The 27,723-nt window shown below is 43.7% G+C and overlaps 1 protein-coding gene across 1 annotated transcript; it reads left to right on the top strand.

Moving 5' to 3' along the window:
* Positions 1 to 842: 842 nt before the first annotated feature.
* LOC142463865 (embryonic protein UVS.2-like) lies at positions 843 to 26,670 on the top strand. Its single transcript, XM_075566680.1, has 16 exons — positions 843 to 911; positions 1,231 to 1,258; positions 1,590 to 1,670; positions 3,562 to 3,702; positions 4,232 to 4,349; positions 4,541 to 4,719; positions 5,354 to 5,435; positions 5,863 to 5,990; positions 6,253 to 6,368; positions 6,850 to 7,075; positions 7,299 to 7,417; positions 7,998 to 8,220; positions 14,968 to 15,018; positions 22,270 to 22,386; positions 25,774 to 25,853; positions 26,299 to 26,670. Exons 1-16 carry the CDS (start codon positions 843 to 845, stop codon positions 26,668 to 26,670), a joined length of 2,130 nt encoding a protein of 709 aa, XP_075422795.1.
* Positions 26,671 to 27,723: the final 1,053 nt, after the last annotated feature.

Below are 27,723 nucleotides of genomic sequence, written 5' to 3' on the forward strand. Positions count from 1 at the left end.
CTGAAGTGAAAATACTTGTGGGAGATATGTCGATATAAAGGAAGTGCAAATAGATGGTTTTTTTTTAAAAAACAAATTGCTCCATTTTCTGCTTGTGTATGGCAATGCGTTTCTTATATTTGTGTGTTTCATACGCCTAAAAGATAAAATATGTAAAACTGTTCATACAATGTCTTTATACATTATGTATAACCCTGTTCACTTAATGTAACCATGTATTTGTAACCATGTATTTGTCATCCTAACCCTATGCCCAGGACATATTTGAAAAAGAGAGGTAACTCTCAATGCATTACTTCCTGGTAAAACATTTTATAAATAAATACAATAAATAAATATTATTTGATATAAACTGTTATCCAGAAAAGTTTACACCATTTCAGACATTGCAGATTTTTTTGAGGCAAATACAAGATCAAAAAGTGACGCAGAGACACATAATTGTGTCTATTTTATTATAATTTGTTAGTTGTATAAATGTAATGTGTAAATCAGGGTCATGGGTGGGACTCTTGGATGTTGCTTGTGTAAAATTGCAATGTTCTGGTTTTAACAAAAACCATGAAGACTTGTCCTAATTATTGCGCGAAAATAATTATTATTGATCCCAAAAATATATGATGACAGGTCAGCTGACCCTCCCCTCTACATACCCCTGAGATATGCCCCAAGGATTCTTCACCTTGTGTCCTGTCAGCTTTCCCTCTGACGGCTGATTGGTTGGGACACTGCCCAAATTGGGAATAGAAGGCTCATGTCTGCTTGGTTTCCAGCACAAGCAAGAGGAAGAGAGGACCCCCAAATCTTCACAGGACATCTCAGGCTCCCTACACCTCTGCAGGATGGAGGTCACAATGTCCCTCACCCTCTTAGCCTCCTTGATACACTGCAGCATGGGGTTACCTCTGCAGGTAATTAACTTTAGACATTTTGCACACTAATATTTTTGAGCGCTCCATAATACAGATTCAGCAACAAGTTCAAGCTGATGTCTCCAAGGGATGATTTGATGGATCTGTTCTCCTATAACAGGACAGACCTGTACAATCTCCTCAATAGAGCTGGATGTGGGGAATACCATTCGTTATTGCTTGTTACATTTAAACATTTCTAATTAAACAAGTGCTTACATTGGGCTTTCTAAACAGGACTTGTGGATTTCAAATGTTTATAAGCAATGGTATGTTTTATGTACATAACTGTGTGGTCTAATATCATTTTCTCTTATAGATTTTCTTTGAAAACCTGGCCAAAAAGGGTATGTATTCATTCTTTATTAAGTAATAACTATTTTATGTGCTTGTCTCACAATGGGTTTAAGAATAAGAAACATATTTGAACATTCTGGTACAGTATTTTACCATAACAACCATCATAAAAACCACACACATTGTATTACGGTTTGTACTTTTTTTTAGTCCTATAATTTTAACTTAATAAACAATTAAAAACATTGTGTTAGTATATAGGTCACAATGCTTTGACATTTTAATAAAGGGTAGAATTTTAGGACATTGACATTTTCATTAATACCTGATTCATTCCTATTGATCTAGTTGCAATATAATATATGTATGCTACATGGACAGTCTGTTTAAATACTATTTCTCCTTGTACCTACCTTAGAAACTGTCAGAGCCTTTTCAGCATTATTGCAGAATCTAACAAGGGTAGAGAAATCTATGTCACTGATGTACGCTAGAAGGGAAACACCTGCACCAGCAATCATTCACAGGAGTATATTGTTGTGAATATGATGGTTTAGAACTGATCAGCCACACATGTTGGGGTTTCATTGCAAGGTGATATTTTCCTTTCATTATTTGGTACACAGCCATAAACACATGAAAACTGATTTAAAACTGGGACGCTTCACGTTCTCCCCAACTCACTGTAAATGGTCTGTTTGCATATTATTCTCTATTCATAACTAGTTAGGATTGTAATGCTTCTTTGTTAAAATGGGTTTGCATTCATATACTATGCTGGGGGGTGATTCCGTGCATCTAATACTTGCTCAGAGCTTGTTGGGAATCTGTGTACTTTCCCAGGGGGAAAAGAAGTTTGTGTGTGTGCTGAGCACGGCCATTTTAACTGAAACTTGTTTGTCTTTTGTCACAGAAATTGTCTTTGTGATGGTGATGTTTTTAATTAAAAATCAAAACACAATTTCAGTGCCAAAACGCAAAGAAGTTTGACTTAGAACACACGTTTTAGCTATTTGCACTTCTTTATTTATAGTAACTGAATTCCTTGTGTGTCTGAGTGTGTGTGTGTCAGTATGTGAGTCAGTGTGTGTGTGTGTGTCAGTCAGTCTGTGTGTGTCTGTCCAGTGTGTGTGTGTGTGTCAGTCAGTGTGTGTGCGTGTGTGTGTGTCAGTCACTGTGCGTGTGTGTCAGTCACTGTGTGTATGTGTGTGCCAGTCAGTGTGTGTGTGTGTGTCTGTGTGTGGTCTCTATGTCCTGATGCCGATGCCTTCTGCGCAAGCGCAAGAATGGGGGCAGTACCTGAAATTGCTCTCCTGGCTTCCTATCACATCCCCTATTACTTTAAAAATTCTCCTCCTCACTTTTCAGCCTACACCCTGCTCTGCCCCTCCTTACATCTCAGCCCTAATTTCTCACTAGGAAAGGACCCAATCATGGGGGGAAAAGAGGAGCACAACAGAAGAGAGATATATTTACTATGCTCTAGGGTGGATAGCCTGTACAATAGGAGAAAAAGAGCCCGAACTGTCCTGACAGATAGTAGCTGGCTCCTTTATCCTCCAGATCCAGGCATTATATATATCCCTACAAATGAGTTTTTTCATCTAACCAAACTCACCGCTTTATACATGTAAAGTCCTCTAACTGTATTGGGGGTGGGCGGGGGTCTTTTTAATATGTATTGGAGGATCTGTCTCTGCGTTTCCCCTGCTGAAATCGCTCTCCTGACTTCCTAAAACACACCTCCTTAACAATGCATATGAGTAGCAATGTGGCTGATAATTTACACCTCATACATAAACCTTGGCCCCCTGCAGACGCACTTACCAGAACATTCTCCTACTGTCTCTGTACGTTCTTCATACTCACCAATTAGATTATAAGCTCTGCGGAGCAGGGACTCCTTTTCCTAAATATTACTTTTATGGCTGAAGCGCTTCCTACCATTACGTGTTATTTGTATTATTTGTTATTTATATGATTGTAACGTGTATTACTGCTGTGAAGCACTATTTACATTAATGGTGCTATATAAATAAATACATACAAACCATACATACATACATACAAACCATACATACATGGTTTCACCCTGCCTTATTTCCTGCCTGTCTGGGTAAGCAAGCTTAATTTTTAAGCCAGCAGCCATTTGCTTGTGGCTCATCCCGCACTGCCCTCCCCAAGTCCCCTTTTGTTTTCTGTTTGTTCTCCAATAAAATCTTCAGAAACTCAAGAAGGACTCTGTCTGCTGGAAAAGGGGATGAGTTTAGCTGCCTGATTCTACTCATTATGCCGCAGTGAGCCGAGGACAGAACACGGATTATTGACATATCTGGTATATCTTTCATTGCAGACCGCACAATGATGATGTATGAAGGGGACATAGCCCTAAACGCTGGCCGCAGTGCCATGAAATGTGACGGGGGTGCCTGCAGGTGGAACAAGAACAGTAACGGGATAGTGAATGTGCCATACAATCTCTCCTCCGAGTACAGTGAGTATTACTGCTGCAATAGTCGTTACTGTTAATATGAATTTCAGCCTGCTGGTAACCAGGGGTCAGGGCGTGATGGTATTGCGAGGTATGGAGTATCATTTCCTTTTTATTTGCAAATCCTGGGTACCAATGCTATTACTTCAATATCGCATCATTCTTTCTATACTGATGTCCAATGTGCTTTCCCCCATTGCTTAATACAGAGGTTCTCAACTCCAGTCTTCAAGACCGCCCAACAGGTCAGGTTTTCAGGATATCCCTGCTTCAGCACAGGTGGCTCAATCAGTTTTGATTGAGCTGTCTGTGCTGAAGCAGGCTCTAGAGCTAAGTAATTGATTGAGCTACCTGTGCTGAAGCAGCAATATTCTTAAAACCTGGTCTGTTGGAAGATCTTGAGGACTGACATTGCGTACCTCTGTTTAACAAGTTTAAAATCTCAGGTAAGTAGGCATAATACCACTAGTATTGTTTTAAACCACTCTGGCCTCTGCTGAGTTATAATCCTCTTGTCTGGTCTCCCCATCAGATGCTGATGAGGTGTCTGTGATAACCACCGCCATGCAGGACTTTGCTACCCTGACCTGTGTGTGCTTTGTTCCTCGTACAATGGAATCTGACTATCTGCAGATTAAGTCTGACTTTGGGTATGTTGCTGAAATCCAAAGGACTATGGGATACACACTCATTTAATAAAGGGGTTCATTCTTAAAACAGTAACATTTCCAAGACAAAGTGGTTGGTTTGATTATTGTATGTACTGTACAGCTCTGTTTGCCCTGTCAGCATTTCATAATATGTTCTGAATATACATTTTATGCTGATCTCTGCATTTCAGCTGCTGGTCCTTTCTTGGGAAGACCGGGGGACCCCAGGAAGTATCTGTGCAGAAGGACAGCTGTGTGGTTAAGGGGTCAGTCCAGCATGAGCTAAATCACGCCCTGGGATTCTACCACGAGCAGAGCAGAAGTGACCGTGATAAGTACATTGATATCATCACTGACAACATTATAGCAGGTAATAAAATAAAGGTTCCACGGGCACTCCAGTTTACCGGTGCTCAAAACTCAAAATAGCAGACCTTCCTGATTGGGACAATGAGGATATACATAGGTAAGATGAAGAAGAAGAGGCTACTCTTCACCTTAATAAAGGTTCAACCGAAACCTCGGATTTTGGCAAATAAATTCACATGCTTTTTCCCCTCCTCTTCCTCATCTTACCAACATGATATCCGGTAACAGATAAGTGCAAAGACAGTAATGACATTTTATCCAACCTCCACCTATAAAAATGAACATACTGCAGTACAACAATACTCAGCATGACCCATCTTTAAATACTGCTAAAGAAGCCAAATGGTCATCGAGTTTAATATAACAGACCAGGAAGGCAATGCTATATCCTACTCAGTACTGGGGGGGGGGGGGGACACGAATTTATTGCAGGGCACTAAAAGTGTTCAGTATCTTTTCCTCATCAGAAAAGTTGCATTGGTTGATTGTATGGAGTTACGCCATATTTGTATAGAACCGCACAGTGGTGATGCAAGTAGCACATGACCAAACCATCCAGCTGTGATGCTCAGAATCTGTTGCAGACAGTTGCACATAGAATTCGGGCATGGAACCATTTTTTTTTCTCTTTCCAGGGACTCTTGGAAACTTTGAAGCACATGACACAAGCAACCTAGGCTTGGAGTATGATTATTCCTCTGTGATGCACTATGGGAGGTGAGAAAACAGGGAATCGTCATACTGTACTGCGAGGAAATGGCAGAGACCTAAACAGAAGTCCCAGCCCTGTGCAACTCACACTGTCCGTTGTATGTTGGGAGACTCACAGATTGTAGGAGTAAATGTGCTTAATCTTTACAGTGCATGGCAAGGTGGGTAAGTAAGTAGGTTTGGAAAGGGAGGTGTAGTCAGTGGCTTCAAGGCTAATACTTTCTTGGCTAGTTGGGGTTTCAGTTGGGAAAGATTGGGGGAGAGGGAAGCTGAGATTGTCAGCGAGGTTTCAGATGTGTGTGTCAGCATTAGAGATAAGTGGAGCAGACAGCCATGAGCCGAAAAAAGGGGGACAAATATATAATTTATTTGACAGTTGGATAATTAACCTGTTCTCTCCCAAAGAGGTTACAGCATATCTTCTTTCTTTCAGGTTTGCTTTTGCTAAAATACCTGGCGAAGAAACCATTGTACCCAAACCTGATTCCTCTGTTACCATTGGACAGAGATACGGACTGAGTAACCTGGATATTTCTAAAATCAACAGGCTGTACCAGTGCAGTAAGAATTCTGTGTTTTCAGTAAAACACACATCATGGAACAGTAGTTTGCATTCAAATATATGTATCATGTGGAGACATGGGTTAATTTAGGATTCTCATTTTTACATTACAAAAAGACTTGTAAGGTTTCAATAATTAATCAGATTGTAGTTCATTATCAGCTGGAATTGGCACTTTAGCCTTTCATCTTCTTGAAATCAAAGAGGCCACTTGACAAATTCATTCACCCCAATGTCTATTATTTTGTATTTTCCTTCCAGGAGCCTGTAGCACCCTCCTGCCCGAATCCACAGGAACACTAATGTCTGCCAACAACCCCAATAATTACCCCAACAATGCCAGTTGCGTCTGGCTTATTCGAGCGCCATCTGACCAGGTAATTAAATTAAAGGCATTGTAAATGAGCATGAACTTTGTGGGCATCATAAATAGTAGCACTACAATTACTAGACTAAAGAACTGTTTTAATTAATGGTGTTCCCAGTAAGATTATGCGGACAACATGTCATCTGCAGATAATTATTAATTTCAAAGTTGAAAGAAATGTCTAACATTTTGGGGTGGAGTTCAATCCAAAATTCATCATAAAAAATATGGATTATGTTAGAAACTGTCAAATTAAACAAATGATACTGCACAGTGGCAATAGCAAGATAATCTACCATTTTCTATACATGGTAACTCCAGCAGTCAACAACTCCCACTAACATGTTGGATTTTTGCAATTAAAGGTGAGAACACCAGACCCACGAAATGGTTGAGGTGAATGAACAGCTCACTGCACAGAAATGTATACAAATCCAACTGGAAGATGCCACTTTCTCCTGGTGCTAATTAAGATACATTTTCTTTGTCAGATTTTCTTGCAGTTCAGTGCCTTTGATGTCCAGGCCTCCACTGGCTGTGTCTCTGATTACCTGAAAGTCTATGATGGAGCTACCAGAATGTCTCCCGTACTGCTGGACAGAGCCTGTGGCATGGGGCAGCTCCCTTCTCTGGTGGCCTCTGGGAATATGATGCTGGTGGAGTTTGTCACCGATGTAGACATTGCAGCAACTGGCTTCAAGGCTTCCTACAGCACTGGTAATGACAGCTGCATGGTCTGTCTGCAACTGTTATTGGTCAATACTCCATTTTGTGACAAATTAAAATACTGGCATTTGGTTGCACCAATAAATAAATGATAAATCCCAGAAAATCTTACACCTCTGACTATAACTTGCAAATTGCCACAATCCATGAGAAACGATAAGCAATCAGATAAGACATCAATTATATCCCAACAACTTTGCCTCTTCCCTTGCAGTGAAATGTGGTTCCACTTTTACCAACTCCACAGGGATCCTCTCCTCCCCAAACTATCCCTCTCCATACCCATCTTCAGTGGACTGTTCCTGGGTAATCACAGCTCCTCTTGGATTTAAGGTGAGAAGATATTCTGTAATGAAGTGTTAAACAACCAGAACGCTGATAAGAATCAGTAGAGAGATAGCACAAAACCAACTGACATAGGTGCATCTGAGAACATCTGAGGTCACCTCAACAGGCGTCAAATACTTTCACTGTTAAATAATCAAGCAGTTCACTATTTTTGTTTAATTTTTAAATAAACGTTTTACCATATTAAGTTGTTATTTTTCTTTCTCTTCACTCTTATGCACTTTTAAACGAGTAGGTTGTAATTGCTCCCATTTCAACATATATGTTGTCTACATTGCGACATTATGTTATCACATTTTACATTCATGTTAAAGACAAATTTCATTACCTGCAGTGTTAACTGGAAAAAAAATCTAATTTCGGTAAACACACACACACACGCACACGCACACGTACACACACGCACACCATTTTGTTCAATCATAGCATTAGGTTTCTATGCTGGTTAAAGTGTTTTAAAAAGTAGTGGTCTGTATCAAGTTTCAGGAGGTTCTGATACTGGTAACCTGTTCATTGATTTGTAGTGACCTTGTCATTTATCAGTTTTATTGATTTTAATTCCCAGGTGTCATTAACTATGATTGACTTTTATGTGGAGAAACAGCGCATCTGCAAGTATGACTACCTCCTCATCTTCAACGGCCCAAAACCTACATACCCGCAACTGGGACCATACTGCAACCCCGCTATTGTCCCAAATATTGTGTCAACAGGGAGTTCACTTCTCCTTCAGTTCCACAGTGATGGATCTGTGCAGACCAGAGGATTCCAGGCCAAATATGGGTTTGGTAAGTTTCAATACATCAATTTCCATGGCCTGCATAGTGACAGTGACTATGAGATTAAGCAGAGGGATAGGTTAGATAAAGCATAAGCCCTGCTTCTTCTATAGATTTTTATTATTGTGTGGGATCCAGCTAGTCACGTGTCAGACCTGCACAATTCTGAAAATATGACAAAATGTAGAGATCGTCAAAAAAACAGGGCGGCCAGCCAATCAGAAGCAGCGTCGTGGTCATGGAAACGGGCTGGCACTTGAAATGAATATGTGTCCAATTGGGGCCAGAGATTTTGGAATATGTTTCCTGCAGGGAAGGAGTTCGTAAAAAGCTAATGAAACCGTTTCAGAGATTTTGGGAGTCATTCTATATTGTCAGAAGAGGCCCATCTGAAAACCACTATCACAGTCAATACGGGATATTTGGCTGTAAATGACCAATTCCTATTATATAGAATGAGGTCAGGTTTTCGGGATCTCTGCTTCAGAACAGGTGGCTCAATCAGTGGCTCAGTTAACGCTTGCACCCCTTATTCTGAAGCAGAAATATCCTTGAAAACCTAACCTGTTGGTGGCCCTTGAGGACTGGAGTTGGCTACACCCGATCTAATTTGTCTCTGCATTTTATTTCCCTGCAGTGCCACAGTAATGAAAGAAGATATTCCTGGGAGCAGCACAATAAATATAAATATATATATATGGGAGAAAATAAAAGAGCGCAAACCCCATAGCGTACCAAGTACATTTAATAGGGGAGGGGGTTGAAAAGGGTGGGGAAAAGGTGCACTTACAAGGTGTACAGTTATAAAAAAAACGTTTGTGAATATATCACCGCCACAATGAAAGTCCTCTGAGGAGATACTGCTGCACGGCTCTGCTCACAAACAGCACACAAGTCTAGATGGTAAAAACAGAGTCCCCTTGTACGACAAGCTCAATGCTTGTAGCTTTAATAGCAGTGCTGGACACAATACGGCCTCGACCGCGTGATGATATACAGTGATGACGTTTTAGAAGAGTGCTAACGCGTTTCGTTGCTCATGGCGACTTCATCAGAGGCTAATGGGTAGAGTCGACAGCAGTGCCTGAAATATCTCTACTGTTGCTAGGCAACTTGTAAACAAACCAAAAGGAGCTGCCTAGCAACTGAATTTGCCAATAAGAGTTAGATGCTCAGTAACCAATAGAATAGCACCTCAGTGCTGCCTAAATCAATAATAACCAAAAGACTAAAAGATTAGTGTTTACAATATACACTGGAACCATATAACGTGGTTGTCTGTATGATAATAAGGGTGCATCAGGGAAGACCTGTTGCAGTCTTGTATCTTCCTGGAGGATGGGTTGTAGTTTCCTGGAAGATACAAGACTGCAACAGGTCTTCCCTGAAGCACCCTTATTATCATACAGATACTCTTTCTTCACTTGCTTTGAGGAACCTTTTGACACCTCTAGCCATAAAACACATCCACACCGGGGGAAGGACCAGCACAGATAACATTCCAAGAGACACTGTTTTTAAGTATACCCTTGCTTCATTCATTGTAACATCGCCGGAAGAAGAGATCAGTGTATCTCGAAAGCTCGCACAAATAAAAGCATTTCGTTAGCCACAGAACGGTATCATATATTTATTTTTTGATTATTGAAGCTCGGCTAACACGGTACTGATACCTCTACATATATATATATATATATATATATATATATATATATATATATATATATAAATAAATAAATATATATATATATATATATATATATATATATATATATATATAAATATATAAATATATATCACGATTTCTTACGACAGCAGCATTGTGGATATGGAAGTCATATATAAGGGAACAGGAAGATAGTATACTGTAGCGTATAATCTGTTTATTTGCAGCACGTGGGATAGTGAGGGATGTGACACTGTAATACATTTCGTGTTTCTTTCTGAATAAATAGATGTCTTTTTAAGCGGTGCCGTTTCACTTACTTTTATTCCAACATCACATTGTTTGAATTTCCTTTATTTTACTCTCGTTATCTTGATTTTTGCACTGTATTAAATATGTGGTTCCTATACAAATAAACAATTTGTTTAGTTAAACCTTCAGTTTGTGTCATTCTCTGGCTATATTATGTTAATATTTCCTTGTTCTACGTTATTGGGATTTACTGGATGCTTTTTATCAAAGTCTCTTGGCTTCAAAACTGGTGCAATACTACATCAAACTATATACAAAAGATCCCTATTTATGTACTCTTTAGAGCCACTAAAATAAAACTTTACATATATTGGATGTGAATCTAAAACGGTGCAGGAGACAACCAATATATTAAACCAGCAGTCCAAGCTGACATTTAAAAATAAATAAATAACTACTGTATTTGTTCCTTTAATATGCGCATCAATACAATCCACACAATGATAAGTAATTAGCTAAGGTGCAGATCGATCCGTTCTCCTGTGATCGATTTTCAATATTTGCTTAATTAAAGCCAACCAAAACAAAATCACACATTGTATTTAGACCACACAGCACACTTTTGGGGGGTGAGGCAATGAAAATACAAAAAAATTAAAATGTTGGCTCAATTCTTGGTATCCAGCCGCTCTAAGATAGAAAACGTGAAAACGTGTCCACATTTGCGATGCCAGTTTCAAATGAACTTTCAAAAAAAGTTTGCCATAACTTTAGGACATAGGGGGTCATGCACTAAGCTCTGTTAAGTCGTTTTTAGAGCGCAAAGTGCTCTTAGAACGTGATGTTGCGCTGAACACGATACACTAAGCCATGCAAACAGGCACTTTGCGCTCTAAAACTGACTTTTTTCAGGAAATTTTTCTATGTCCAACTTTGCCCGTTCGTTACCCTGTTTGCGTGAAATTCTGCCCTTAAGCGGGATGCATTAAGCAACGCAACCTTAGCGTACGCGAAAGTTGCGTTCAACAGAACACGTCAACTCAAAGTAGCCGCAAAAAAAGCTGGACTTAGAAAAATTTCTTGCTTTACATTTTGCATGCGCAACACCCATACAACAGGCCGGCGGGTGTCCCCGGCTGACCCCACGGGGGTCCCCGAGCGAGGCCGGGGGTCGCGCAGGGGAGTCCCGGGGTACCCGCGGGCCTGCGGTACCAATGTTGCGCCTCCAAAAATAATAAACAATATTTATAACTAAATACACCCCCTAACACATACAATACAGTAATGGGCAAAATTACTATTATACACATATGGATAATAATGCATTTGCCCATTTTAAATACATATAACTTTCAATAAATACATATTGCAGTTACCTTTTCCAGGCACCCACGATGAAGGCTGTCTTCATCCTCATCTTCATCCTGCCCATGTCCCTCCGGTGCTGCAAAACATACTGTACATGAGAATAGAAATAGCCCCTAACCCCTTAATCACCTTAGCGGTCATTAACCGCTAGTCATTAAGGGGTTATCCCACCCTCACCCACTAAACCAGGCGGGAGGCCTACAGTAAATACCCTCCCCCACTACCCATCCCGTGAGGCCTAACCACCCTCACCCACTAACCCAGACGGGAGGCCTACCCACATACCCCTGGGGCCAATACCTCCTTCCCCCCCCAGTACCCACAAGAAAATAATACACTGCCCCACAATAAATATCATTATATTTATTCTATACATAACCCACCCCCTGTGCCCCCCCATAAATACATGATTTATTATTTTACATACAGGGTTAATACCCCAGGCCCACGGGAGTCCCCGGTGGGCCTGACGGGTCACCTCACAGACCTACAGTAGCCCAGCACCATGTTTCAAACAGGGTCTGGAGGCCTGCGAGTGGTCCCCGTCAGGCGCCATGGTCCACCAGGTGGTCTTGGTGGGTCACCGTGGGTCACAATGGGGTCCCCACGGGTAGGCCCGCGGCTGGCTCGGGGGCCCCGGGTCAGACCCACAGGTGTCTGAGGGGCCTTGGGTGGTTCCCACGGAGGTCTGTGGGCCCATGGGTGGTACCTACGGGTCCATGGTGCCCCCAGGTGGGGCCACCGGGTATCCCCCGTGGACACCTCCAGCCTGCCACCCGTGGAAAGCCCAAGGAGACCTCAGGTGGTCTCCAGAGGTCTCCCGCAGACCAAAAGGAACCAACCCTGTATGTAAAAAAAATAAACCTGACCTATATATTAAATACATCAATCCCCCCCAACACATATAGTACAATAATGTGCAAAATAACTATTATCCAGATATGGATAATAGATTATTTGGCCATTATGAAACACATAAAACATGCATAAATCAAAACATGAATTCTTAATCTTAAAATCACCACAGAGAGAGAGTCAGAGACAGAGAAAGAGTCAGAAACAGAGAGAGAGTGAGAGAGAGACAGACAGTGTAAGAGTGGGAGACAGAGAGAGACAGAGTGAGAGACAGTGAGAGAGAGACAGAGAGTGAGAGACAGAGAGAGAGTGAGAGTGCAAGACAGAGAGCGAGACAGAGAGTGAGAGAGTGAGACAGAGAGTGAGAGAGTGAGACAGAGAGTGAGAGAGCGAGACAGAGTGAGAGAGCGAGACAGAGTGAGAGAGCGAGACAGAGAGTGAGAGAGAGACAAAGAGTGAGAGCGAGACAAAGAGTGAGAGCGAGACAAAGAGTGAGAGAGAGACAAAGAGTGATAGAGAGACAAAGAGTGAGAGAGAGACAAAGTGTGAGAGAGACAAAGTGTGAGAGAGAGACAAAGTGTGAGAGAGAGAGATAAAGTGTGAGAGAGAGAGACAAAGTGTGAGAGAGAGAGACAAAGTGTGAGAGAGAGTGTGAGAGAGAGAGACAAAGTGTGAGAGAGAGAGACAAAGAGTGAGAGAGAGAGACAAAGAGTGAGAGAGAGAGAGACAAATAGTGAGAGAGACAAAGAGTGAGAGAGAGAGACAAAGAGTGAGAGAGTGAGAGAGACAGACAGTGAGTGAGTGGGTGAGAGGGTGGTTGACTGACTGACACTTGGGTGGGTGACTGACCCTTGGGTGGGCGCCCTAACTCATCGGAGCCTCCCCTGTTGGTGGCCCTTTCTCCCATTCTCTCTCTACTCCCCCCCCCATTCTCTCTCCCTTCCCTCCCCCCATTCTCTCTCCCTTCCCTCCCCCCCATTCTCTCTCCCTTCCCTCCCCTCCATTCTCTCTCCCTCCCCCCCATTCTCTCTCCCTCCCCCCCATTCTCCCAATCCCCTCTATTCTCTCTCTCTCCCCCCTCCATTCTCTCTGACGTGCAGACACACACACACACAGATGAACACAAACACACACACATAGATTCACACACACACACAGATACACACACACAAACACAGATAAACACACACAAACACACACAGCGGAGTACAGACAGAAGCAGCCACGAGCAGGCGGCTCCCTGCACCCACCCCCGCGCCCATCTCCCGCACCAAGGGGGGGGGGGTGGAAGCGCCGGGACGCAAAGGTACAAACTGCTGCCCCCCTCCCCCGGCAGGCAGCCTATCACCCCGGGCGGGCAGCCACGGGTTCCCAAGGCAGAATGGGGGACAACGCGCAGCCACCACTGCCCGCCCTCATCTCCCGCACCAAGGGGACCGGGGGGGAAGGGAGCGCCAGGACAAGAGGCAAAGGTGGAGGCAAAGGAACAAAAACCCAACTCCTATCACCCCGGGCGGGCAGAGGGGGGGAGACACCGTGCAGCCGACAGAGGAGCCAGGAGCGGGCAGAGACACACACCACGTGTGCTCTGCAGAAGGAAGCGGAAGCCCCGCCCCTGGCACCCTCTGACCTGCAGCCAAACCCTTGCGGCCTGGCCGGTATTCTAAGTCCCGCCCCCCATTCACTCATTCAACATAGAAAAAAAACCTTACCTGCTCTCGCACTGCATCCTCCTCACCGCATACTGGGACCAGGGCCAAAACCCGGGGCATTTCAAGACGGACAGGGAACAGGGACAGGACACAAAAAACTGGGACAAATTGTCACCCTACCCCTTCCCCTCTCTCACACACACAGCTCACCCCTCTGACTCTCAATTTTCCCGCTTTTCTCACACTCTTACCACCCTTCTCACTCTTAATGCTTTTTTCTCTCTCACTGCCTTCTACTCCTGGGCCCTGACTCTAGGAGGGGGTTTGCTGGGTCTCTCCAGACCCTATTCGATGCTGGAGGGTGAAAACGGAAGTTGGGTCTGACTTTCAGCGGGTTCTAACCGGGGCCAGAACGGACCTCCCCGAGCTCCCCCCCTTTCAGTGGCCCTGGTAAACAAAATGGTAAAGTGATGCAATTCCCCTTTGGAATTACTAGGGTCTTAAAGGGTTAATTGTACATTTACACAGAGTAATGCCCCTTCCCAATCCCATGGTGCTGGGGTGACAGCCCCTTCTGCCTGGAGACTGACATCAGACTAGGCAAGGGCTGTCAAGCTCGCGGCCATAAGGTGTTGCCATGCGGGTCGTGAGCGCTGGGACAGGAGTTCCGTTGTAACACATAAATGTAATTGCGTTTGTTTTTTTAAATGCTGCAAATATTTTCTCATAGTACGGAACTGCTTTAGTTAAAAAAAAAAACAGACTTTATTGCTTGGTCTGCAGCTTTAAGGTGAAATACCCTCATCTATAATTTGTTAGTAATTTTAATTGACTAACTTCATGTCTCTTAGCCTTTTAAATATCTAGCCACAGTGGAATATACTGTATAGTATCAGAGTATGTCAGAGGCCAACAGAGCTTGTCTAATATTACATTCATGTTCTGTTATATATCTCTTAATAGGGACACAGGGACACTGTGATTTACAATGGATGCAGCTAAGACATGAACATGGTAAATTGGATTTTTTTGGGGGACAAAACCGCCTGTGTACCACCCATTCCTATCCTAATTAATTGTTCCCTTCAATTTCTATAAGGAAATAGGGCAGGCATATGGAGAATATTATATAATAATGGGTCACTATCAAAGATTTCCCAATGTTTCAAGAGATATTAAAAACTATCTTGAAGCTGCATTGTACTTGGACACAAAAAGCATTCTACCTTCCTTCTGATCCTTTATAGATCATTTTTTTATGAATTAGTAGACTATCCCTATCCAGTTTTTAGATGTTTATTAACAATATTCTGTTTATGATTCCTTTCTAAGAATGTTTGAGCCGCCTGTGAGAGGCTGATCTGCTGCTGCTGCTCACGTGTAGCTTCTTGTCAGAGTTCAGCTGTGGAGAAGCCGCTGCTTTGCTGCTTTGCTGCTTTGTTGCTTTGTTGCTTTGTTGCTTCTCAGCTTCTCAGCTTTTATATTCCCTCACTTTCTGGTGAGTTCCTGATGGTGCGGAGGAGGGGAGAATATTATGTGTAGAACGGGAGTTCTGAGCCAGTGCTGCCGCTTCTTGCATTAATGGGGCAGTTGAAATTACGAGTTGGCTATCCATTTGCTGGGTATTTGACAGCCTAACACTGCTTTATGTGCAAATACGGTAATCACACAATAGATAGCCGATTTACATTTGAGGAACAAACAAGAACACTTAGGGCCTCATGCAGTAAGCGACGAATATGTGAAATCGGCAAGCTTACCGATTAGTCATGTTATTGGCGATTTTCCCTCTCCGTATGCAGTAAGTGCCGAATACATTCAAAATCAAGCCGAAAACAAATCCGCCCACTCTCACGATGATTTGCCGATCACACACAGGTGTATCGGCGTGTGTGGCGGGGTGCTGTTAGGTTGCCCAATCACAAATCTTGCTGAATCAGGCGAACCAAGCATGTATTGGATAGCGCGCCATATTTAAAGGCAACGTGTACTGTTAATCATTCTCTGTGTTGTTGGGAGTGAGAGAGAGAGAGACGCACAGAGCTGGGTGATTTAAGATTTGCATATTGACTGAGAGACTTGTTGTGTATTGTGAGAGCTTTGTCCCTTGTTGTTTTGTTTACATCTTTGTCTTGTTTTATATGTGGAAGTGTTTCGTGTGATTGGCTGTACATTTGTTGTCTGTTTTTTGTGAGTGCTGTAAGTATGCCCGCAAAGCGTGGGAAGAGTGATGCTGGTGGGAGTGGGAGTGCTACTCGTGCGAGTATGTGTCGGAGTGAACATACTGTTCAGGGGAGTGATGTTGCTGGGAGTGCGAGTGCTGTTGCTGGGAGTGGGAGTGCTGTTGCTGCGAGTGGTGTTGCTGGGAGTGTGAGTGCTGTTGCTGGGAGTGTGAGTGCTGTTGCTGGGAGTGGGAGTGCTGGTGCTAGGAGTGCGAGTGCTGTTGCTGGGAGTGGGAGTGCTGGTGCTAGGAGTGCGAGTGCTGTTGCTGGGAGTGGGAGTGCTGGTGCTAGGAGTGCGAGTGCTGTTGCTGGGAGTGGGAGTGCTGGTGCTAGGAGTGCGAGTGCTGTTGCTGGGAGTGCTGGTGCTGGGAGTGGGAGTGCTGCTGGTGGCTCAGTTGCTGATGGGGTGTCTGGTGGTGGCGTGCTTGCTGGTGGCCAGCTTTTGGAGTCTCTTCCATTGGAAGAAGGAGAGTCCAGTCAGCACCAGCCAAGCTCTGAGCCTAAACCAGCTCAGAAGAAACGTGTGGAGAAGCCACGTAATCCTCGCTTCAATGACCAGGAAAATAGAGCTCTTGTCACTGGGATTCTGGAGCACTATGACAGTATCTATGGACATTTAGTAGGTAAGTTTACCTTTCCATTTATTCTTCAAATACATGTGATCCTAGGTCATCTGAGTTTTGTTCATATGCAAATATGGGTACAGAATATCTTTCTATGTTAATTAGTGTGGAAACACAGCTTTTTATCATGCGTTACAAGGACAACAAAACTCAGGCGTTCAATTTGCGATAACTGCATACAATATTAATGCAACCTTGCTTACATGTATAGGTTTAGTAGTGAATGCTCGTGTGCTTTACATATTACACCTAAAACAGCATGTTTGCTTTCTCTTGGAACAGCTAGCAGTGTAGGAAACTGGTGCTTGTATTATTATTAATTAACCTCATATATTTTCTATGTTTTTCAAGGGCGGACAAGTTCATCAAGCAAAAAAGAAATGTGGGACACAATAGTCATTGGTGTCAATGCGTGTGGGAATAGTGTCAGGGTCAAGGATAATTGTCGCAAGAGATTTGACGATATTCGGTCAAAATTAAAACAGAAAATACAAGACCATCGCGTGCATGCTACTGGCACTGGAGGTGGGCCGACACCACAACGTCTGATATTAACTCCATTGGAGGAGCTGCTTCGGGCAAAATTACTTCCCGTCGTCGTGGAGGGCTTGGCCGGTGACCGTGATATTGGAATTTATCCCTCACAATTTCCACCAGGTGAGAAATATTACTGTACTAGGCGTGTCGTTGCTTACAGTTATTTTGCATATTTCCGCTGCTTTTTATACTGTCTTCACAATATAAGCATACCTGCATCTATATATGTATATGTCTGATTCTGTATATATATATATATATCTCAAAATAGACATATATGTTGTAGTCCTACTAAAAGCAGTAACTACTATAGCACGTGCCATTGCGTGGTCATTTACATGTGAATTCCCAAAATGCATTGCTGCAGTGGAAGCAATTGATGGTGGGCGAAGATGGGGAACAACAGGATACTACACATGTGTAACACATGCTAATGAGAAATTATTACTTGCTACAGGTACAGAACATAAATATGTATAATATTATTGTGTATTTTATTTATTTTACTCCTACAAACACGACATTACTGCCTATTCTAAGCATGCATCAAATATATTGCATGCAACGGCCTACAAACATCACTTGCACTAACACATCTATAGTTGTTTATGAAAAGGTCCATTTTTGCTTTATGTCATATATAGACAGCATAATGAGGCACACGTAGCATATGTTATGTCATTGTGTTCATAACTTAAACACTGCAGACGACTATTTAGCTCCTCTACCATTGTGTTAAAGCAGCTGCAATGAATATCTCATCACAGCATACACGTCAACAGAGGGGGTGGGGTTCAGCACACACACAAATTACAGGGTCATCTTAGGGTCAACTTAGTTCACACCATTTTCACCTGTTTGAAGTAATTGAAAGGTCTGGCTGATTAGGGTTTTTGGGGAAGGGAATACCGTTCTTACAACCTGACTAGCACAACTGAAGTTAATCACACTCATTTGAAAGCTTAACTCTAGCTACTAAATGCCCCAACAAGTCATTAGTTATCAAACCGTACGTCACACATTAGTTCACTCATATCTATAGTTGAACTACTATCAATGACACATTATCACACACTGCATGTGTTGTCTTGTTGAGTGACAGCCACATTCAGGTGTGCCACATCTTCTATTAATGTATCCAGACAAAAAGACGCTGACCTCTTATACGCACTGCTATGCTGGCAGAGAGAGTAGTAACTGCCCATTGGCACTGCTAAAATATCGTATTTGGGGTGGCACATGGAATGGCCCTGATCATAGCCCGCCGGGGGCAAACATGAGAAAGTCATAGTAACCTCCACTCTATTTTCTCATCATTGTCCCATAAAGTGAAAAGCAAGTTAAGGGTTTCACGTTGTATAAGTCTGAAATGCTGCAAACGTTTGTATGTATTCACCGGTGTAAATGTGACCAATAGTAGATGATTATTATTTAGAGCACGTTAACCCAGGGGTGGGCAACTCCAGTCCTCAAGGGCCACCAATAAGTCAGGTTTTCAGGATATCCCCGCTTCAGCACCGGTGGTGCAGTCAAAGATTGAGCCACCAGTGCTGAAGCAGGGATATCCGGAAAACCTAACCTGGTGGTGGCCCTTGAGAACTGGAGTTGCCCACCTCTGGGTTAACCAGTTTGCATTAATTGCAATGAGATTAAATCAGTTACAAGCAGGAACACTTAAAAGAACAAGAGCAGCCTGACATCAACATAGTCAGGCACCCAGTCAACTCACTGATTTCCCATGCCTCACTGATTCGGACACAGTCTCACTGATTTCCCATGCCTCACTGATTCGGACACAGTCTCACTGATTTCCCATGCCTCACTGATTCGGACAGTCTCACTGATTTCCCATGCCTCACTGATTCGGACAGTCTCACTGATTTCCCATGCCTCACTGATTCAGACAGTCTCACTGATTTATAGCATTGGTGTCTCTTAGACTCCAGTGGAGTCTCGCTGATAAAAGCCAGTGCCTTTTCTTGAAAATGCCATATGCCCTTGTTGAGTTTGGTCGCCGCTCATATTAAAGGAGAGGTGCAGATATTGGAAGGAAGATTATCAGGTAAAGATAAATTTCGATCTTTTCAAAGTACTTCCCTGATGAAGACCGTAGCTTGGACTGAAACATTGTCATCAGGCTTTGAGTGTATCACAAGCTTCAAAATTAGTTTCAGTAGCGTGAATCTCAGTTCATGGCTTGGCCCAGGTCTCCTCAAGACCACTTACTTTATTCAACCGGTTCATATGGTACAAATGGTTTACGTGGTACAAATGGTTTACTGCGTTGGAATCTCACTGGCTTCTTCCCAATACGTTCTTGGTCTGTGAGTTCCATGCACAACATATGCAGGGTTCACTATGACTAGATTTTTTTTGGTTTAAGAACATTGTACTTATATCTTTTGTATTGACCATTGTATACAGATACAACAGGACAGTAACACCAAATTATATAAGGTAAGAGGCATGGGAGGTATTGGATCGGGGTTGGGTTTGGAGGGGGAGTGGATGGTAACATAGGTAGCCTCTCACACAACAGCGGTGCCTTTGTAGATCATATTATAATTCGGCAAGATTTTGAGCAATCTCAACGCTTACTTTCAGACCTTTTAGACCCAGCTTTATTATCTTGAGGCCACAGCTACAATACAAAACCAAGAACAGCACACAACGCTCATCGTGAAATAAGTAAATACAATTTTATATTAAAAATGATTCAAGGCTCTGCGTACATCAAACAAATGGATAGCAGGCACAGAATGTAACACTGGAATCTGTTACCACTCAGGGACACTGGAACACACTGGGACAGCAGGGATGGATGTCGTAGTCCACTTCTGTAGTCTGCATACAGATGGTCTCCGGAGTCTCCGTCCAGCAAGGGATGCACTAAGAGAGTTCAATAGGCTCGCCCACAGAGTCCAGGTACGACTGTCGAAAGCTCCGCCGGAACAGGAGTCTTAGTTGATACAATCACAGCCTCGTGAGACAGCGTCTGACGTCTAGCTCGCAGCACCGCACTGAGTGCCGTCGGGTGATGATGACGTCACCGCGTGTGCGTCGATAAGGAAGAGTCTACCGGAAAGGCTGCTAAATCACCAGAATAATGCCATAATACACTGGATAGCATACAGATTAAAAAGTGGTATATTCCAACGTGTTTCGTAGCGCTTAACGGCTACTTCTTCAGGGAATAAAGATGTTAAGCTAATGCCCAAAATAAATACCACTCAATGACCTGTGATTGGCTATCTGACAATCAAATAGCAGCCAATCATTAACAGCACTTATCATGCAGCTGTGTAAACAATTAATTAGTCTATTGCTACATATACTTAAATACAAATATAAAATATATAAAATGAATACACATATAAAATAAAACAAATGGCAATGAATCTGCTCCATGAGAATACTGAAAAATTAGAAACAGGAGATTAATAATATTCCATTAAATATAAAATGAATTCTGATAAGCATATAAGGAATACATACATTAAATAAAGAGACCAAATGTCTACACCTTCATTTAACCCCTTAGGGGAAAGAGACTCTAATTGGTAAATCCAAAAGGTTTCTTGTACAGAAAGATCTTTTACTCTCCTCCTCTCCTTCCTCTAGAGACAATTTGAATTCCCTTAAACCTAAGGGTGGATTGATCTTCAATACGAAACGCGTTGGAATATACCACTTTTTAATCTGTATGCTATCCAGTGTATTATGGCAGCGGTGCGCAAACTGTGGGGTGCGACCCCCAGGGGGGGCGCGACACTGCCGACGGGGGGCGCGGGGTTTACAGAGGCCCCGCGCGCTTCCCGAAGGCACTTAAATTAAGTGCCGGGGGAGCTGCAGGGCCTCTGTAAACCTAACTTACCGTGGCTCCGGCGGCTTCCTCCCTGCGGCGCCATGGCAACGCGGCATCAAAATGACGCTGCGAGGTCATGTGACGTCACGTTGCTATGGCAACGTGACGTCATTACGCCGGAGCGCGGGTAAGTTGGGGTTGGGGGGGGGGGCGCGGGAGCGAGGGGACAGCCGTCAGGGGGGCGCAGGGAAAAAAGTTTGCGCCCCCCTGTATTATGGCATTATTCTGGTGATTTAGCAGCCTTTCCGGTAGACTCGTCCTTATCGACGCACACGCGGTGACGTCAGACGCTGTCTCATGAGGCTGTGATTGTATCAACTAAGACTCCTGTTCCGGCGGAGCTTTCGACAGTCTTACCTGGACTCTGTGGGCGAGCCTATTGAACTCTCTTAGTGCATCCCTTGCTGGACGGAGACCATCTGTATGCAGACTACAGAAGTGGACTAAGACATCCATTCCTGCAGTCCCTGTCTGTTCCAGTGTTCCTGAGTGGTAACAGATACCAGTGTTACATTCTGTGCCTGCTTTCCATTTGTTTCATGTACGCAGAACCTTGAATCATTTTTAATATAAAATTGTATTTACTTATTTCACGATGAGCGTTCTGCGCTGTTCTTTGTTTTGTTTTGTCTAGTTACCCAGGGTCTTGGGCTACCCTTTGTACAGCAGCAGACGCTCCATTTATTAGACTGGTAACACAGTTAATACTTCTGGTACTCACTTGGGATTTAGTGGTAATATTTAATCACTATCACTTCACAATTGTTAATTCATTCTTGCTGCGCACTTGTACAGTATTGTTATTTCTCGTTCACAGCTACAATAGTCTGAGATTTTAAACAAAAGAGCCCCCCAAATTCTTACAAATCGTTTTTGGGTGTCATAGCTCGATAAGCTTTCCATGACCATAAGATCATTATTTTATTACTTTCTTGACGGGGGGAGGGGGGGAATATTTTTTCCCCTTTAACCTTTTTATGGCTGGCTACTAGACTTTTTCCCTGTTCTTCTAACACAGGCGTTCTTCCGACCAGTGCAGAGAAACTCCATCACCCAGAGAAATCCAGGACACGCAGGATTCGTTTACAGATTCTGAGCACAGACCCACTTTCTATCTCACAGAACCTGTCGCCTGGTAACTGTTAAATCTCAGGAGTCGTTTTGAAGACCCCGTGAGCCTTTAATACAATGCAGGTTTTTTTTTTTACAGGACACCTAGCTGGTCAAAAGCTAATTGGCCAGCACCACTGAACATGCAACTCTGTAGCATGACAAGACTACCATGAACCGCTATGTACATTAATGGCGCTATATAAATAGACATACATAAATACATACAGTAACATACTTCATAACAATTGTTTTATATAGTAGTTTAAGATTTGGTTAACAGCTTCTAATTTACAGAATATATCAAACCAGTGGTTTTTTTTTAATAAGGGGCTAATAAGAGAATGTTACATTACAGGTAACTATATAGAAAACAATTGTTCCCAGCACACAAAATAAAGGAAAAGAGCGGGGAGCAGTGAACCAAAAGGCTTAATGAACAAAACACAAAGTGAATGAAAAACACAATGCAACAACGCGGGAGGAGGGAGGGAAGGGATGGGATGGGGTATGAACAAAACGTAAAAAGTACAGGGGAAGGGGGGCAGCAACGTTTCGGGGTGTTAAACCCCTTCTTCAGGCCCGTTTCCAAAGGATAAGTAATATCCAATGGTACTTCCCAATTCCCTGTACCAGACCCCCCAAAAGAACACCAAAAAATAGGGGCAATGGTATACAAAGTATCCTCACAGGGATAACCACAAAGTATCCTCACAGGGGTAACCACAAGTCTAAGGAGTCCTCAGACAATCCTGTAGAGATCCAGCAAACAGCCCAGAAAGCTATACACAGAGCAAATGAGCCTATGTACATTAAGTATGCTAGTGATCAATGGCCAACGGCATAGAGCCCCTGATTGAGCCACCTGTGCTGAAGCAGGGACTGATTGAGCCAACTGTGCTGAAGCAGGGATATCCTGAAAACCTGATCTGTTGGGGGAGGGGTGGGTGGGGGGGAGGCTTGAGGACTGGAGTTGAGAACCCCTGCACTATGTAACATTGTGAATATTCGTTGGGATGTATTTTGAAGTCACAATCATATTGAGGGTGCCGGGTTCTTCGCTTCCAGCGCACAGTATGTCCGTTCAGTTGAAACTACTCTCATTATTTTAAGTTTGCAGCTTAGATCCTTGACTGGCCTCTGGATTCCCAATGTGGAGGGAATGCCTGAGACTCGCCCACGGGCAGAATGCTGGAACATACTACATACAAGTCCACCTGATACATTCATATCTAGTGCTTGCTTAATAATGTTGTGTATTCAACTCAAGGCTATTGGGCTCCGAATAATAACGTGTGAAGCTAGAGATGGGGAAAGATGTTTCTCATTGTATTATTCTTTACATAAGAGCTTCCCTAAGTAATCAGAGTGCATTGATACAGGGGCGCGCAAACATATTATGCTGCGCCCCCCCTGCCTGCTCTGCCGGTCGCCCCCCCCCCCCCTCCTTACCTTGAGCGGCGTCAAATTATGCCGCGGGGTCGTGTGACCGAAGCGTCATTTGACGTCACGTTACCGCGGCAACCGTGACCCCGCTGCGTCATTTGATGCAGCGTTGCCACGGTCACGCGTCCAGAAGCCGGCTGAACCTCGGTAAATTGAGGTTGCAGAGGCCTCGCACGGTCCCCCCGGCATTTAATTTAAATGCCTCGGGGTAGAGCGCGGGGCCTCTAACTGCCCGCATCCCCCCAGACTAATCTCCCGCCCCCCAGTTTGCGCACCGCTGCATTTATAGAATGTAACTCCTTGGCTGCTGCTTTTAATCCTAGCAGGACAATCTTTTATCTTTATTCCTGTTAAGTATACGCTCGGTTTCAGTGTTCGGTAACTCATGTCAATCAATGCTGTGCTTACATGTTCAAATTACACAAGGGAAGTACTCCTGTTTCAGGGGAGGCCAACTCCAGTCCTCAAGAGCTACCAACAGGTCAGGCTTTCAGGATATCCCTGCTTCAGCACAGGTGGCTCAATCAGTCTCTGCTTCAGCACAGGTGGCTCTATCAGTCCTTGTTCAGCACAGGTGGTTCACTGAGCCACCTGTGCTGAAGCAGGGATATCCTGAAAACCTGACCTGTTGGTAGCTCTTGAGGACTGGAGTCGGCCTCCCCTGACCTATAGGAATGTGTTTTGTAATACATGGGAGTCCACCAGGAATGATTGATCAAGGCGTCGGGCTGCCAAACGGGGTTAACACCCACACACAAGGCAGTACCAGGTTTATTTAAAAGCAAAAAACCACACACCTTGCTTTGTTTGAATTTTTTGATAATTCAGGAGCAATTTTTGGCGCCAGTTTTCCCGCACGGAGACATCAATAAACCTCCCTTTATGTACCTACACTGGCTGGTTTGACCGTAGGCCGCATCCATGGGGCAGCGTGATCAAAATGCCGTGCCTCTATGAGGCCAGCCGTAGAGCGCGCGACCCACGCGGACACAAATACATTTGTTTCTGCCGCGGGACGGTCGGGTCACGTGAGCGGTTCACCCAATGAGGGCGAACCAGCTCCGTCATGGCCACGCCCCCTGACATCACGGACACGACCCCCCCCCGTCGTGTCTACCTGGTGGGCACAAATCGGTCCAGCTAGTCGCGCACGCGCCTTGCATGCGGCCTTCATCGCTGCACCACCAAAGCATTGCTGACTAGCAGCGTGTGCGGGAATGTGGCAGGAAATCCGGGCGGCACAAAATAAACAATGAATGAGAGGGAAATGTAACACAGTAAGTGCAACAAGCAGAGAATAGGACAGGCAGCCCCCTGCCCCGGAGAGCTTACAATCTAAGTACCTTTGTGAATGTATAACTGTGCCTGAGCGAGGAGAATGGGAGAGGAATCACACAGTATAATAGGATATATCCATTTCTGGGTGGTTTCCTCTTTTTTTTTAGTACACAACTTTTCATGCAACCGTTAAACCTCAGATGCTGATCTTCAGTCCTCAAGCCCCTTCCCCCCTCCAACAGGCCAGGTTATCAGGATCTCAAGCTTTGAGCCACCTGTGCTGAAGCAGGGACTGATTGAGCCACCTGTGCTGAAGCAGGGACTAATTGGGCCACCTGTGCAGGAAGCAGAGATATCCTGAAAACCAGACCTGTTGCTGCTCCTTAAGGACTGGAGTTAGCAAACGGCGGAGCAACTGATTGAGCCACCTGTGCTGAAGCTGGGATATCCTCAAAACCTGACTCGTGGTTGTGTCTCGGGGACTGGAGTTGAGAACCACTGGCCTTAACCCTTTTAATACCAGTGGCAATACACACACAGCGAACAGGTCACATCTTCCATAAATCCTATCACAGCGCAGATAACACTGTAGCCTTCCTGTGGCTGCCTTTTATTTTCTTTCATTTGCCAAGTGGCCAAATTAGAGACCCAGCTTACAGAACAGCTGTTTGTGCTTCTCATTCTGCAGCCAAGAGCTGCAACTGCAAGAAATCGAACACCTCGCAATGCAGGGGCCGGCCAACTCCGGTTCTCAAGCGCCACCAACAGGTCAGGTTTTAATGATATCCCTGCTTCAGCACAGGTGGCTCAATCAGTGGCTCAGTCAAGCAAGGATATCCTTAAAACCTGACCTGTTGGTGGCCCTTGAGGACTGGCGTTGATCACTGCTGCCCATAAAGCAATGAGTATACTTACCACATGCCTTGGCTGGAGAACGCTGCTCATTGTGATTTGGCTCCTGTCCTCGTTGGCTGAGAGCACCTTCCTAGTGTGCAGGCACTTGCACAAAAGCATCAATCCACACAGGGCAAAGAAGCCAGTGGCTGTTCCCAGGGTGGCCCCCATGGCTATCGCAGGATTCGGCAACATCGTGGGACCCGCAGAGTACCACAAGCAATTTGGATCTTTGGTATCACCTTCTTTACCCTGAATACCCCTCAGACCCCTGACTGAAGCATCTTCAGCTCTGTGGCAGGTGTCCTGCCCCTTCCAGAAATTCAAGCCAAGTACCCGAAGTGCTGGACCTGCTCTCCATCCAGGGGCAGTAAGGGCTGCTTCATCTCCGCGGGGTGGCAGCTGCTGTCAAAGAATAGGGTTCTTGGACTCTCCAGGGAAGAGGGAGGATCTGTTGCAGACGTCACTTGCTCACGATGAGTGGAAGCGAGGTACATGTGCAGTTTTGCTGCGCTCCCGCACATCCTTAACCTATTCAAGTCAGACTGGAAAAGGCTGCTCCGACATCTCAAAGGAATTCACCAGCAATGAAGTGACTGCTTGTGCAGCATTAGTGCAAACCCTTAGGTTATGCGGAGTGGAGACCAACTTCAGTGTTGACTTAAATTCTCCTTCTTTGCCGTCTGCTTAGTACAAATTGCCATGCATCCCCTTTGCTGTGATGTATGTATGCATATATTTATTTATTTCGCTTTACACGGAGATAATACAGTACAGGGAATTATAATAATACAATCAGTGCAACAAACTCAGACAACAGGAAAGGAAATTCCTGCCCCGGTGAGCTTACAATCTACGTAATCTATGTGATCTTATTATTGGGGCATGATCCAGTAGTTTTGTAAACGTACTGATGTAAAAACATTTATTGCGGGGCATCTAAATATGGCCGCCATTGCAATATTGCAGAAATCGTACATTTTGCTAAAGTTCAGAATTTTGCCAAATGGGCCAATTCCTCCAGAAATGTCACAAGATATCAACAGACTTTTTGCCAATTTCGCCAAAATGTTGCTACTGTTCGGCAGAATTTAGCACTATGTACAGGGTAAGGTGACAGTTACTTTTAATGTTTGGCAAAATAATAATAATAATAATTGAGACGCGTCATGATTTTCTGAAAATGTTCATTTTATTTATGCGAGATATTTGTTACTATGCAATTTGCTCTTTTGCTTTTGGGTCTAAATTTGCAAAACTTGTAAATATTATGTAAAAGCGAAACAATAGTTAGAAAAATTAAAGAATACCGGATAAATAAAAGGGTTTTATGAGACTGTGCCTTTATTTAGAGAGTTTTGTAAGCATTGCTGAAGAAAATGCTATATATTTGGAATTTTAAAAAAAAGACTAAGTAAATGGGAGACATTGGGATCTATTTATCAAAGTCCCCATGCAAAACTCGGGCAGAATATTGTAATTACTACTCATTTACCAAGAAGATACCCTTTTAAAACTGCAGACCAAGCAATAACCCACATGTTTTTTTTTAAATTTATTAAAATAAATCAGTTCTGTACTATGAGAAAATACTTGTAGTATATTCTTTTTAATCAACTCTAAATTACATTTTTAATATACTATACTTTAACAAGCATTTTTTGTTCCTATAGCAACCATTTACAAAGTCACATCTCCTTCCTCTTTTGAAACAGGCTCTGGCACACCCCTTTTTGAGCCCTGC

The sequence above is a fragment of the Ascaphus truei genome, chromosome 12 (genome assembly GCF_040206685.1).
Source record: "Ascaphus truei isolate aAscTru1 chromosome 12, aAscTru1.hap1, whole genome shotgun sequence".
Classification (NCBI taxonomy): Eukaryota; Metazoa; Chordata; class Amphibia; order Anura; family Ascaphidae; genus Ascaphus; species Ascaphus truei.